The sequence below is a fragment of the Pygocentrus nattereri genome, chromosome 3, assembly GCF_015220715.1.
Source record: "Pygocentrus nattereri isolate fPygNat1 chromosome 3, fPygNat1.pri, whole genome shotgun sequence".
NCBI lineage: Eukaryota > Metazoa > Chordata > Actinopteri > Characiformes > Serrasalmidae > Pygocentrus > Pygocentrus nattereri.
The window spans coordinates 30,374,251-30,389,989 of NC_051213.1; the positions used below are offsets into that span (position 1 = coordinate 30,374,251).

Sequence of the window (15,739 nt, forward strand, 5' to 3'; positions counted from 1 at the left end):
ACTTAAATGTCCATTTAAAATGTTCAAATTTCAAAATCTCTCAATTTCAGTTAAGATGTAAACAGTCCAAGGGTGGTGAACAGCCGTCACTGCGCTAGTAGCTCAAGATGTGCAGCACTATCAGCTAATGTCACTTTTTCAGACGTGTTGTACTACTGTAAGACCACGATATACATTTAGAAATGGATGAAAAACACTCATTCATCATTTCTGTGATGCAGTATACCCCCCCCCCCCCCCAAAAAAAAAAAACAAGAAGAGAAGACCTCACAATGAATTTCCAAAGATTATAAAATAGAATATATATAGATTATAAAAATAAGAAAATATTTTTCAGGATTACAGCAATATGAAAAAGAAAACGCAATTACAAACGAGAGAGGGGGGGGAGTGAGGGGGAAAGAGAGAGAGAGACAGAGAGCGAGAGAGAGAGGGGGGTGAGAGGGAAAGAGAGAGAGCGAGAGACAGAGATAGCGAGAGCGAGAGAGGGGGGGTGAGGGGTAAAGAGAGAGAGACAGCGAGCGAGAGAGAGGGGGGGTGAGGGGGAAAGAGAGGGAGAGAGAGAACCCATATTTGCTCCTATAATGCAGATTTGGGCTGATTTAGAAACCTGACTAGACTCAGTGTCATTGCTGAGATAGTCAACAAAGATAGTGTCACTCACACACATCTTAATGATGTCAGCAGGAGTCACTCTCAGCCAGACCTAAAGGCCTTGAAGGTTCCTGAATAGTCGCCATTTCATCTAGTTACACAGTGATTGAAATACCCAGTTCCAGATCCTGTAACATAGACTGCCACCTTGTCTGGTAGGACAGAGTGGAGATGGACATCAACAAGTCCTTATCTCATGTCACAGCTTCCTTCTAACGGAGCATGTCACAGACCTCACAGAGACATAAAGGCCAAAAAAAAAAAAATAGATGTCAGTTTTATGAACTAAATATTCAGAAGCAAAACAATCTACACTGCTCAAAAAAATAAAAGGACCACTCAAATAGCACATCCTAGATCTGAATGAATGAAATATTCTCATTGAATACTTGGTTCTGTACAAAGTTGAATGTGCTGACAACAAAATCACACAAAAATCACCAATGGAAATCAAATTTATTAACCAATGGAGGCCTGGATTTGGAGTCACGCACAAAATTAAATTGGACTAACACACTACAGGCTGATCCAACTTTGATGTAATGTCCTTAAAACAAGTCAAAATGAGGCTCAGTATTGTGTGTGGCCTCCATGTGCCTGTATGACCTCCCTACAACGCCTGGGCATGCTCCTGATGAGGTGGCGGATGGTCTCCTGAGGGATCTCCTCCCAGACCTGGTCTAAAGCATCCGCCAACTCCTGGACAGTCTGTGGTGCAACGTGGCGCTGGTGTATAGAGCGAGACATGATGTCCCAGATGTGCTCAATCGGATTCAGGTCTGGGGAACGGGCGGGCCAGTCCATAGCTTAAATGCCTTCATCTTGCAGGAACTGCTAACACACTCCAGCCACATGAGGTCTAGCATTGTCCTGCATTAGGAGGAACCCAGGGCCAACCGCATTAGCATATGGTCTCACAAAGGGGTCTGAAGATCTCATCTCGTTACCTAATGGCAGTCAGGCTACCTCTGGCGAGCACATGGAGGGCTGTGCGGCCCTCCAAAGAAATGCCACCCCACACCATTACTGACCCACTGCCAAACCAGTCATGCTGAAGGATGTTGCAGGCAGCAGATCGCTCTCCACAGCGTCTCCAGACTCGTCTGTCACATGTGCTCAGTGTGAACCTGCTTTCATCTGTGAAGAGCACAGGGCGGCAGTGGCGAATTTGCCAATCCTGGTGTTCTCTGGCAAATGCCAAGCGTCCTGCACGGTGTTGGGCTGTGAGCACAACCCCCATCTGTGGACGTTGGGCCCTCATATCATCCTCATGGAGTCGGTTTCTAACCGTTTGTGCAGACACATGCACATTTGTGGCCTGCTGGAGGTCATTTTGCAGGGCTCTGGCAGTGCTCCTCCTGTTCCTCCTTGCACAAACGCAGAGGTTAATCCCAATCCCAGCCATGGGCACTAACAGCAGCGCTCACACACTATATTACAGTGAGGTTTTTTTCTCCTCAGTTATGCTACTTTCCGTTTGAACAAAAAATTTACATGACGCAGAATTTTAATCCAATTAGTTTTGGACTGTTTATATTAGTCCACGTCATTAAACTTTCACACATTGGGCCATGGGCAGTTGACAACTGGCGAAAATAATACAAGTTGTGAGGTTTTGACATGACTGCAGCAACATACATTCACAGCCCATGCAGGCTCCCTGCACCTGTAACATTATAGATATCATCAACACCTATAAGTAAAGCTTCCACTTTCAGAAGGTCGACGTGTTTGACGTTCTTTCTAGATTTATTGGGCTTTTGATCATTGCAAATCGCCACTCACTGGCTGTTGGGTAACATGGACTGAGCTGAAACAGTGTCTTTCCTAATCCTGTGGCCATGTTTCAGACTTGGAACCACATATTGCCCCATAGAGACTCACAGCAATGTTACAACACACAAACATTTGAGCACAAAGTCATTTCAACATGTACACAGGAATAATCCACTTATCTAAAGACTTCATTATTAACTATTTAGATTTGTTCACCAACTACTGCGAATTACTTGTCATGAACTAGTAAATATTAGGAACTATTCACTAAGTTTTATTAATTGTTCCGTCATTGCTAGAAAATATTCAGTGACTACAATGATTCAGTAATGTTTATGAATTATTCAGTGACTACAATGAATTATTCAGTAATGTTTATTATTTAGTTACTATAATTAACTGTTAATTATTCAGTAACTACTACAAATGATTCAGTAACTAGTTATTCAGTAACTTCTGTGAATTATAAAGCAATAACAAGGAATTATTGGTAAATATATGAATATCAAGACATAATTGATATGACTATAATAACTATACAGTAATTCCTAAGAATTAATAATGAATAATTATTCAGATACTACTGTGACTATTCAGTAACCTATATTCAGGAACCTTTCTAAATTCAGTGATGAGTTATTATTAAATACTATAAATTAATCAGTAACTAATATGAGCTATCAATGTTTCTGAAAAGAATACACTAATTCTGTATTTATAAGACTGAGGAACTGGAGTAGAATTTAAAATGTTAACTTGGGATGAAAAGTGCTGAGCGCACACGCACACACACACACACACACACACACACACACACCTGATAAAACCCAAGTGAGCATGTCCACTTCTCGCTGGCAGCCGTTGTGCTCTCTGGCCACAGCGTCACTGTGAGCAGAGCAGAGGACACGGAGCAGACAGTGGGCACAGGAAGTGGGTACTTTTTGGGTTTTATTGCATGCATGTTTGCGTGTATGTTTGCGTATGTGTTCACTTTTCTACTAAAAGTGAATATCTATGTGTGAGAACAGATGACTGGGCCTGATAACACTCTATAGGCAATAAAAGCTAGTGTGTCCACTTCCCACTCACTATCAGCGTCCCCTCTCCTTGCAGTGGCAGCCACAGGAAGACCTTTAAAGCCCTGCATTTTGATGCTATCTCCAGCTCTCCGTCCCACACAGTGATGAAATCTCACTGTCCCGCCACAGCCTGGCTCCTGCTCTTCCCCCGTTAAAAAACCTGTGTCATTGTGTCAGTTAACTAGTGGCTTTAAGGGGGGGCACAGTTGGTTGGAGGTTGGTAGATGACAGATAATTGTATACAGGGTGGTGATTTTGTCACACAAGATAGTGAATTTGAACACTGGCAATCCATTCTGAACTTTATTTCAATGAAAGCAAGAATGCATTTTAATTGTATTATGGCATAAGCAAATATGTATATATAATATAATACAATTTATATAACTCTGTTGTCTGAATAAAACCTTGTATCTCCAAAATGGTAACTTTACAGGAGAGGGAAAAAAACCTTCATTATTTTCAATGCAAGTCAATGGAAAACAATGGAGACTTTTTTCCAAGTAATTTTGGGTCATTTCTGTTGGTTCAATTATCATGAAACTTGCACACAATGAAAAAGACAATAGGTATTTTCAAATTACGACAGACACTGAAAAATGTTTTTTGAAAAAAAGGTTTTGTTCTTACAACAGCGATATTTATTAGTTAAAAACCATAGCCACTTCAATTTGTGGCAAAAATAAGCAATCTGCATGAGGTATTATTATTTAAATAATTTTAAGTAAAACCAACATGATATCATTTATCTATCTATAGGTGGTTATTACATAAAAAAGCAATGAGTGTCATTTTTTGTATATTATGAACATGTCATAAAGAAATATAATTGCATGTATTTATTTATTGTGACGTGTTATTTAGTTGTTATTCTTGAAACTTATTATTTCATAACTACTTTAAACTACTGTTCAATGAAAGTATTATGTAAATAAGTCTAAACCCTCTGAAGAGTTCATGTATTCATCTCTTTCCCTATACTAGAAAAAGATAATGGGGGCAAATTCTTGTTTGAAGTTTGTTTTTTAGACATACATTTCAGAATAAATGATGCAAAAAGAAGAATTCAATAACATGCATAGTTCTTACAGAAAGAAAAAAGGAAAATACTGTTTGTCTTGGCAACATCTGCACATAAAGCCTCACGTCATATATAATAATCTAAATGCAGACCTCAGGCATCGTATCAACAGTGTTAATTTTCAATCTTATAATGAATTTGGCAGAACTGTTGTTTCATCATTTCTTTCACAGTTTCATGCTGGATTAAATGGATGGGTAGTAGACGTTTTGGATGACAGTATCTTTTTGGCTATCCTGTACCAACAAGGCACAAAAGCACATTGTTTCACAGTGTATTAATTAATATTTAAACTAAGTATGTTTATATCAGAAAACCAGAAAAGATATGCTGACTGTGGTGTAGAGGCCCAATTGTACTCCATTCAACTGTCAATAGGTTATAATATAGTCCTCATTCAATACACAGAGGCCAAGACACTTTCTATAAGGTCACTCAACAGTTCTCGCCGACTCCCATGTCGTCCACTTTGGTCTGTAGGTGGCGCTGTGAAAGGTAGTGTCTGAGAGTGTCCACTTCATGGCTTAGCTGTTCAATGGTCAGCTGTAGCCTGTGGTTTTCTTCCTCCAGCTGCAGAGCCCTTTGCTGGGTCAGCAAGATGCGGCGGCGGGCTTTATCACGGCTCTTCCTCACGGCGATGTTGTTCCGCTCCCGCCGCATCCGGTACTCAACACTGTCCTTACTCAGGCTCCTTTTCTGACCTGGCTGACGGAGTGTGGACGGAGGAGGAGGAAGAAGGAACTGGGAAAAATCCTTTGCAATATCAGACAGAGAGAACACAATACACCCGTGTGAATACACAGCAGTAGGATCACATGATTAGCATTAAATAGGTTACAATTAGACAATACAGGACATCACTTTCAACAAATGTGTGTCATAAAAAAGAATTTTTTTTATTAAAACGAGTGATGCCACAGAGGAAAAAAGAAGAAAAAAACACCTTTGGTGACCTAAAAAAGTAGTTCTCACACCAGCCATCAGAGAACCCCAGACAGTCCAGCCATTTTGCTCTATGTACTGAGTTGAGTAAACTGTCTGTGGGGACTGGTTTGAGAACCACTAACCTAAAGAATGTTTCAATAGAACTTTTCTTCTAGAACTGAAGAACTAATATATATATATATATATATATATATATATATATATATATATACATACGCATATATACACACACACACACACACACACACACACACACACACACACACACATATATATATATATATATATATATATATATATATATATAGTCGCTGTCCAAAGAACATGCATCTCCATTTTTCTCAAATTTTTTTTCCTCATCAACCCTTTAAACTCCTTGGAACCACCGGTGGTTCCTAAACGCACTTCATCATATTGTTCATAACTACAATTACTAATTTCATAAGCTACATTCAAAAAGTGCCGTCACAGGAGAGCTGTAACTATCTTCTTTCCAGTCAAACAGATGAAGAAGATTTTTAAACTTTATAATAAAATAATTTTTTTTACTGAAAGTTCACCCATTTTTCCACAAATCTGGGCTATAAACTATAAAACAGATGGTATCTCTTCAGTGATTTGCTCTGTAAAAATTATTTTAAAAATAATAATACAAAGAGCATTTAAGATTTGTGTGATCATAAAATTGGCCTTACAATTTAGTCATATAAATTCAGATTGGGGAAAAAAAAAGTATATATATATATATATATATATATATATATATACACATACATATATACACACACACACACACATATACACATACATACACACACACACACACACACAATAGGTTAACTTATATTGAAAATGAAGTGTTTTGCCTTCTCCTGTAAAGTTACTATTTCCTGTACACACACTCACACACACACACACGGAACCAAGTAATTTTGGGCCATTTCTTTTGGACCATTCATCATGAAATTTACACACTTATTGTAAATTTACAATTTTGATGTACAAGAAAAAAAAAAACACAACAGGCATATTCAAATTATGTGAAAAACTGAAAAACGTAAAAAAAATGGAGACACAAGGTTTTGTTCTGACAACAGCACTATATAACAAACAAGGCAAACAAACAAAAAAATCCACAAAAAAAATAAGATTTTGTTCAAACTGTGGCAGTGGAAACTGTATAAGAGGGGTTTTGTTCTGTATGCATTACAGACCACTTTAAAGAATTTATTTTTTGATACGTTTACTTGCAGTGAGCTTTACACATAGAAAATACCACTGCGATATTATGATTAATATCACCTTTATTAGAGCTGTTATTCCTTACATAAATTTCTTATAACCCAAACCTGTTACAAATGACAGCAAATACACACACACTTCATATATAAGAAGACTAGTGTTACCTGTTGCACAATGTGGCCGTGCTGCGCTGCTCTCTCTGAGGCTGTCAAACAGCTCGAATAAGGCAAGTACGCCAAACCCATCATCGGCTCCACGCTCCTGTTGTCAGTAGTCCTGGGCTGACCACCCATTAACTGACTGTATGGCCCTCCGTCCATCTGAGGCATGTGCCCAGCCAGAGAACTGGGCGACGATGTGGTTGAGTCAGGAGTCAAGGCCAAGGTGTTGACCGCAGAGGAGGAGGTGTGATTGTGGGATGAGAAGACGAGAGAGGAAGAAGAGCTGTGTGAGACTGACATCTGAGGAGAGTGAGAGAGAGAAAAAAAAGATAAACTCAGACTACACAACACAAAGTGTGTGTGTGTTGAGAGTGAATAGAATTCCCCACAGTTCAGTAACTTAAAGATGCTGTTCCTTTTTATAATAGGATATAACAGTAAGTACATTCAATACTCAAACTCAAATGATACAGCTGGAGGGTTGTGAAAAGCTCTCACCTTTAATCTCCACTTCTTCAGTAAATGTTCCACCCTGTTGCATCCAAACTTTGAGGGTCTGTCCAGAAAATCCGTTGATACAGGTACCCAAGTGATCGTGACACCATCACTTCCTCTGTCACAACCCCTCTCTCTCTTTCTCTCCGTCTCTCTCTCTCTTCCTTTGCATCACACGTTGACTTATTTGTTTCACCATCTTTCCTCTAATCTACTCATCAGATGACCTTGCTCACATTTGTCTAGAGTATAAAAACAGTCAATACTCACTTCAGATGAAAAAATATTGTTTAAATTCTCTGAAGTTGTAGTAATTTAAGTATTTGATAAAAAGGGGTGGGTCGTTTTACCACTGCAGCAGTAAGTGGTGTCCCACATGAAGTCATTAAAATAAACTGAAAAGAAGAAGAAACAAAGCTGATGACTAAAAAAGCTATGATAATTTTACTTTTGAGGTTTTATTTGTAGTGAATGAAAAGCAGGATGTCAGAGCAAATACTGAGGTATCAGTTAAAATTTTAAAAATGCTTTAAAATGGTCTGAACTGTTTTATATACTCACACTCACAAAATGGTCTGTCCTGTTTTATATATTCACACCCACACACACACACACATAAAATTTTATGATATTAAATTTGTCAAGATATTTTGTCAGTGGTGTTACAGAAACAAAATATTGTTTACTTCTGTGCCGTAGTTTGGGGCTCAATCCTCCGCCTGGATAAGCATCCTACACTATATCGATAAGACCTTCGCCTACCTGTGTAAAATCTAAAAATTATGGAAAAACTCTGGATAAGAGCATCTAGCAAATTCTCTAAATGTACGGATATCTCAATGGAAGAAGCAATAACTCTAAGAAGTCCACGGTCTCTTAAATTTTGGCTAAAATAATGACGGCTTCATGAGTCACAAAGATTGAAATAAAACAAAAAGAATGCAATATTTGTAACTTTCTACATATATTATGAATTATAACTAAGTTGAACTACAAGTGTGAGCAAATTTTAATAAACAAATGCTCAGATTTGAACCATTTTGTCAGAGGTACTACCATCAGTGGCGTAACAACTTAGTGTGTGAAACTGAACATCACGTTATACACTTATTGAAACTGACCTACATTTATCATGGCCCTGGGGGAAACAAATAGTTTATGATCAGTTTTCACCTCCATTTAACTTTGTTTATTAGGCTAAACCTATTCCTGCACTAAAACTTGTACTTTGAATCGAAAAAATAACATGCAGCAGTATAAAACTGCAGAAGCACTTGTGTATCCAGTAAGAGGACTGCTAGTTGAAAGTTGAGCCTCACCGATGAAAACAGACACAGAAAATAGGGAGATCTGCTAAAATAAACTGTTTACCAGCTTCAAATGGTGCTGATCTTATTTTAAACCTCTCTGAAAACGGATTCCAATCAAAGCTAATGTTGAGAAAAAAAAATATTAACAAAAGACATAACTCCACATAATCAGCTTAAACGTACATCTGACCTTTCTCTGCATCTGCTTGGGACACTGGTTTATTGAGAAAAGCCAGAGGAAGTCACCAAGCCACACACACTTCACTGCGCCTGACTGTGTGATAGCAAGTCAGTTCTTTGTAAAAACGGTTCGGTTTCCCACTTGTTCTCCATTTTTTCAAAACAAGAAAGACTGAAGTTTTTCTGAAAAAGGTCCATCACCTTGTAACTCATATTACCATTCATTTCATGGTGTTTCATTATTTGATTTTTTTTTTTTTATAAGAGCACACTCTTAAAATGCAGAGCCTTAAACTGTTCCTGATTTGTATGTCACTGTTGATGGAACAAAACCTTGTATCTCCAAAATGCTAACTTTTAATGTAAGTCAATGGAACCAGACATTTTTCCAAGTCATTTTGGGGCACTCTCTTCTTTTGGTCCACTCATCATGAAATGTACACATAATGTAAAGAACAATCTGCATTTTCTAAAAAATGGAAAATGACAAAAAAGATTTTGTTCGGACATCAGTGAAATGAAGCTCTCAGAAAGTTAAAACCTAGTTTAGAATCGGGTGCCAAAGCTTTTTGTCTTAAGGGAGCCAAAGTGTGATGTTTGTGGGTTGAGGGCCAAAAAGACTTTCTGGTGAGCCAACATTCTCATGGGCCACACTTTGGGCAGCCATAGTATAGAACTGTTACATTTTATGGAGGTTCCTTCAACTTTAAAAGGTTCTTCAGTCACATCACATTTACAAAAAACGTTTCCTTTGAAAATAATGATATAATGCCCACAAAATAACAGCATCCATGTTGTCAAGCAGTTTGTTTTCAGTGTTTTTATGTTGTTTTGAGCACTTTTCTCAGGGGAATTTGGGACATGACAGTTAACTGCAATGTATGTTATTTATATGGTGCTTCATACTCTTAAAGAAAAGTTTAAAACTCACAATTAAATAAATAGTTTCCTTTCTAAAAATGTCCTCTCTCTTCCAGTTAATGTTTACAAAACTTTTCACGGTTTTCTTTGGTGTAAAGAAATTGAAAACAACAAAAGCATCTATTTTGGGTTTGTAAGCCATTATTATTATTTTAGCACAAAGTACTAGAAAAGACTAAGAATGGGTTAAATAACTTTATTAATGCATATAGGTAATGATCGCCTGATACCATCACTTTATGCTATTTGCAAAATATTGTGAAATTAAATTTGATACATTTCATTCAGAGGCCTTGTGAAGAATCATGCTCTCATTAAGGAGTCAACAGATTTTGGGGTCTTTGATTCAAAACATGTTGGGCTTTCAAACCATTTGCTGTAAAAGAAACAGAAAATGAATTATGTGAAAGACATTGACATTCTGCAGTAAACTAAATCACTAGTAGCATCTCAGAAAGTAGATTTGAAATATAAAGGTGCCAAACATTCCTCTGAAACTAAATAAGAATTGTATATATGTTGTACTGCTTATGATCATAAGTAATGTGTTTTGAGGGCCTCTGCTGCATTACCAAACATTTTGCCAATCTGACCATCAGTAATGCATAGTTCGTTCTCAATCCTTAATCTTGAACCAGCTTATTTCAAGTGTTTAAATGAGCAAAAAAGACTTAAGTCTTTTAATTCTTAGCAGTAAAACATTCACCAGAAAAAAAGAAAAAACTTACAGAATACAGCCACTCCAAGAAGAATGACACGCGAGTGAAGACTGTTGGTTTAGTATACATGTTGCAATTAACAGCAGGGCCATAGCTAACCACACCGTGCACCCTCCAATAACCATCAGTGAAGCAGCTCAGAGGTCCACCGGAGTCACCCTGAAAAAGTTCAGATGACCATCAGACATTGAATTATTCAGAAAATTCATTTTTAAAGGGTCCCTATCGAACATTTTTCTTGTTTTATTTTTTCCACTCAAATGCACCAATAAGGTTTGTGAGGTTCATAAACCAAAAACAGTTTAGACAATTCTTCTGCCAATCAGAGGTCACCAATTCACTCTCTCCTTTGAAGCAAAGAAGTACAGAATAGTGTGTGAGGGGTGGGTGGGTAATAGTTGGAGAGAATTGTTCCACCTCCCCTCTTAAATGTACTAAACAAACACACGCCCCACAGCAAGGTGAAAGCCAATGACGCGGCAGAAATGTTGAGGTGGGCGTCTGGCGTGACCAATCAGATCAGCCATTTCGCAACCGCAAATTTTGATGCATCTGCTTCCTGACAGACAAGAAGAGCACCTCTTTCTAATCCCATAACTCTACTACAGTCTGTTAGCAGTAACAACACCCCTTATCACTTGAACATGAATGGGCAGGTTAACATGCTTATATGGGTTGTCATACACCGTATTGCCAAAAGTATTCAGTCACCCATCCAAATCATTGAATTGAACTTCCTTGGCCACAGGTGCATAAAACCAAGCACCTAGGCCTTACAGACTGCTTCTATAAACATTAGTGAAAGAATGGGTCGCTCTCAGGAGCTCAATGAATTCCAGCATGGTACCGTGATAGGACGCCACCTGTGCAGCAAGTCAAGTCATGAAATTTCCTCACTACTAAATATTTCACAGTCAACTGTCAGTGGTATTATAATAAGTGGAAGTGATTGGGAATGACAGCAACTCAGCCATGAAGTGGTCAGCCATGTAAAAAGCCAGAGCGTTGTCAGTGGATACTGAAGTGCATAGTGTGCAGAGGTCACCAACTTTCTGGAGAGTCAATCGCTACAGACGTCCAAAACTTCATGTGGCCTTCAGATTAGCTCAAGAACAGCAAAGAGAGCTTAATGGAATGGGTTTCCATGGCTGAGCAGCTGCATCCAAGCCTTACATCACCAAGCACAACGCAAAGCATGGAATGCAGTGGTGTAAAGCACCACCACTGGACTCTAGAGCAGTGGAGATGTGTTCTCTGGAGTGACTCTTCTCCGTCTGGCAACCTGATGGACGAGTCTGGGTTTGGCGGCTGCCAGGAGAACAGTACTTGTGTGACTGCATTGTGCCAAGTGTAAAGTTTGGTGGAGGGGGGGCTTATGGTGTGGGGTTGTGTTTCAGGAGTTGGGCCCCTTAGTTCCAGTGAAAGGAACTCTTAATGCTTCAGCAGACCAAGAGATTTTGGACAATTTCATGCTCCCAACTCTGTGGGAACAGTGTGGCATCTGCCCCTTCCTGTTCCAACATGACTGCATACCAGTGCACAAGGTCCATAAAGACACGGATGAGCGAGCTTGGTCTGGAAGATCTTGACTGGCCTGGACAGAGTCCTGACCTCAACCTGATGGAGCACCTTTGGGATGAATTAGAGTGGAGACTGTGAGCCAGGCCTTCTTGTCCAAGATCAGTGTCTAACCTCACAAATGTGCTTCTGGAAGAATGGTCAAAAATTCCCATAAACACATTCCTAAACCTTGTGGAAAGCTGTCCCAGAAGAGCTGAAGCTGTTATAGCTGCAAAGGGTGGGCCGACATCATAATAAACTCTATCGATTAAGAATGGGATGTCACTTAAGTTCATATGTGTGTGAAGACAGACGAGTGATTACTTTTGGCAATATAGTGTATGTTAATATAACTTGACATCACAACCATGAACGCCTGTTAATGGATAATGTTGGAGGTGCATTTTGAAACCATGTCACTGATGAAATGAAAATTTAGTGTTCCATTGACATTTAATGAAAGTGTATCTGTACCTGGCAGCCAGAAGTATTGCCATCTCCTCCAGCACATATCATGGATTTCTTGGCTGCACTGCCCCACCATTCAGGAGAGGCACACACAGAGTGCTCCACCACAGGTATCGGCGCCTCCTGCAGGATGTCTGGGGCACTACCACCAGCTAAAAGATCATTAAATTCAAGGTGAATACCAGAAATGCAAACACGGCCCAGTCATGTACAAAACTTAATGAAATTTAAGTTACAAAATATTAATTCTAGTTATAGTCTTAGATTACAAAACACTGGAGCACACATCAGAGTACAGCAAAGCTCTGTTAAACTGATTTCTCACAAGTGAGGTATGATAGACCTTCTCATACTCACTGGCCAGAAGCCCCCATCCAGTGATGTAGCAGGTAAAGCCATTGGGTAAAGTCTGCCCTGGGTATGGAAGGTCCGCAAGGGTGATATAACCATTGCCATAGACTTCAGAAGCCAATCTCAGCAAAGCAATATCATTTCTGATGCCAATGAATAAACATACCACATGTAAAAGAATGCTTCTTAAACAACATTCAAAAATACGTATAAACAAAATATAAGTACCCAATTGTAAGATCTCCAGTCCAGCCAGGATGAATAATGATCTTACTCACAGCACGAGTCTGCTCAGTACCTTCATACTTATAGAGATTGTACTCCCCCAGAACCACACGATAGAACTTGGCCTCCAGACTGAGGGAGACAGAGAGAGGGACAGAGGGAGAGGGAGAGAGAGATTTTTGTTTTTGTACAATACAACCTTAAAGTTTTCTACAAACTGTCAAACTGATGTTTGATTTGGGCCATCAGAAAGTTTCACTGGCCTTCACCCAATTTTACATACTTGTACACTATACATATCGCTGTTGTCAGAAAAAAACCTTGTATCTCTAAAATAGTAACTTTACAGGAGAAGGAAAGTCAATGGAACCATACTTTTTTACCCAAAGTCATTTTGGGTCATTTCTTTTTGTCCAGTCATCAACAAATTTACAGACAATGTAAAGGGCAACAGGCATTTTCAAATTATGTCAAAAACTGAAAAACGCAAAAATGGAGATACAAAGTTTTACAAGCGTTCCTCTGATTTACAGCATGCCATGTTTAAAAGAGTAGTTAATAGATAACATTCACAGAAATCTCTCTCTCTCTCACACACACACACACACACACACACACACACACACACACACACACACACACACACACACACACCACAATTAGCACCCACTAATCATTAAACAGAAAAGAGAAAAGCATCACCTGAGGATACAGTGGGCTGCAGTCATAACATAGAGTGGGCTAACAAGGCTGCCCCCACAAATGTGGGCATAGTGGCCTGTATTCCAGTTGTCATACTGCAGAGATGCCTGAAGTACACAGCACAAATTAAAGCACGTTACACAAGTTATGTCACACAAATCATAATCCTTGCAGAAAAACATTAAAATATCATTAATGAAGAGAACAGAAATTATGCTTGTGCCTCATAACACTACATAGTGTACATTCTTTTTATTTATACATTTCACTTGATCTATTTCAGTACATAATTCAATCATAAAATAAACAATAGTTTATTTGTTTTAAGAAATTAATTTTTTTTTTCTTCATTTGAGCATACAAAATAATGATTTAGGTAGATAGGAGCCACCTAGGTTGAATGTCACCAAATGTTAAAAAACAACCTTATATTCGCAAAAAACTATTCGTCCATCAAGCAAACAATTTCATTAAAAATGAAGGGGCCGAAAAAGGGTTCTTTGAAGTGATGTTAGATAAGATCTTTTTGGTTTCCTAAAGAACATTTCAATGGATGGTTCTAGAATTTTTTCCACATGATAGAAAGATTCTAGAAGGTTTCCCTTATGGGAAGGATCTTTAAACCTTTAAAAGATTCTTCATACTCATGCATCCCTTTTTCAAACATAGCATAGACTGGGTCTCTAGGGAGCCAAAAGTGTTTTTTATGTGGCATCAGTCCAAACAACCCTTTGTGGCACTTTTATTTTTAGGCTATGGTTGCCAGGCAACATAGCAGCACTGTGTTTTTTTTTTTTATAACTTGGTACATTAGCACATACAACTTGTGTGAGTTTACTGAGTATACAACAGCTTTAAAAGTGGCTCAACCTATCAGATATAATGCATCATCAAAACAGATGCAATAAACAGTACAATTTTTTTAGATGTTTTAAGCATCACAGATGGTTAGTTTGCTTGGTCCAGTGATGGGCTTACCTGATATCTCCACATGTTTGGATGAGCATTCTGTCCACCTACAACCTTTCCAGTGTATCTCTCATTGCTCACCGTGAGGTCCGGTGGAGCGCTGGCATAGATGAGCCCTACAACCAAAAGATATTAATTCACTTATTCAAGCAACGATAGGGAATTGTGAGCACCTGTGAGACCAAATATGAAAACCATCAAATAACCAGAATTTGTATATTGTTTACCAATGCAGGACAAGAGGAGCACAAGATGCATCATTGTGGACTGGTCCAATCCTTTTCTTCAAGACTCATCTTGTATTTATAGGTCCGACAGTTGAAAGTAGTCGATGGAAAGAAGTCCAGATGTTGTCTGATGCAGTTCCAATTTCACCTTATTATCGCTTTCATGGTATTGACAAAAACAACAGAACTGGTGGCTGTTTACACTGGGGTGTAAAAATAGAGTGTGATAAGTAATCCCATTCAAATTGGCACAATCAAAAATAAAGTGTTAATGGTTTATATTGAACAAATGTGCAGGCTCAAGGCTGTGGGAGCTGGAGCAGGTTTTTCCAAGATGTGAAAATTCAAGGTGTTTTGTGGTATAAACACTTTATCCTTGATATTACAATGAAACTCAAAGCAGTTGATGCAGTGCACTGACAAAGGAAATTAGCCAGAAAAGAAGGCAAAAAGCTTATTTACATAAAATATGCATCCTTTCTTGGCATAGATTGCTTTTAGTGCTAAGCCCTTTACTTAAGATTTTTATATGCAAAAACAATTTAGAAATAAACGTATTTTATTGATTTTAAAAATGCACTTTTATATGCCTAAACATTTTTATTATATATATATATATATATATATATATATATATATATATATATATATATATATATTTCTAATTTTTACTT

General features: G+C 38.4%; 2 protein-coding genes across 2 annotated transcripts; both read right to left on the minus strand.

Moving 5' to 3' along the window:
* Positions 1-3,929: 3,929 nt before the first annotated feature.
* Positions 3,930-7,562, minus strand: cebp1 (CCAAT/enhancer binding protein (C/EBP) 1). Its single transcript, XM_017712302.2, has 3 exons — positions 7,437-7,562; positions 6,942-7,238; positions 3,930-5,343 (listed from the first exon to the last, which is right to left on the minus strand). Exons 2-3 carry the CDS (start codon positions 7,236-7,238, stop codon positions 5,026-5,028), a joined length of 615 nt encoding a protein of 204 aa, XP_017567791.1. The 5' UTR covers positions 7,437-7,562; the 3' UTR covers positions 3,930-5,025.
* Positions 7,563-10,026: 2,464 nt separating this feature from the next.
* Positions 10,027-15,221, minus strand: LOC108436078 (elastase-1-like). The gene is made up of 8 exons (XM_017712301.2): positions 15,066-15,221; positions 14,848-14,954; positions 13,870-13,976; positions 13,171-13,299; positions 12,949-13,085; positions 12,598-12,743; positions 10,573-10,722; positions 10,027-10,220 (listed from the first exon to the last, which is right to left on the minus strand). Exons 1-8 carry the CDS (start codon positions 15,097-15,099, stop codon positions 10,209-10,211), a joined length of 822 nt encoding a protein of 273 aa, XP_017567790.1. The 5' UTR covers positions 15,100-15,221; the 3' UTR covers positions 10,027-10,208.
* Positions 15,222-15,739: the final 518 nt, after the last annotated feature.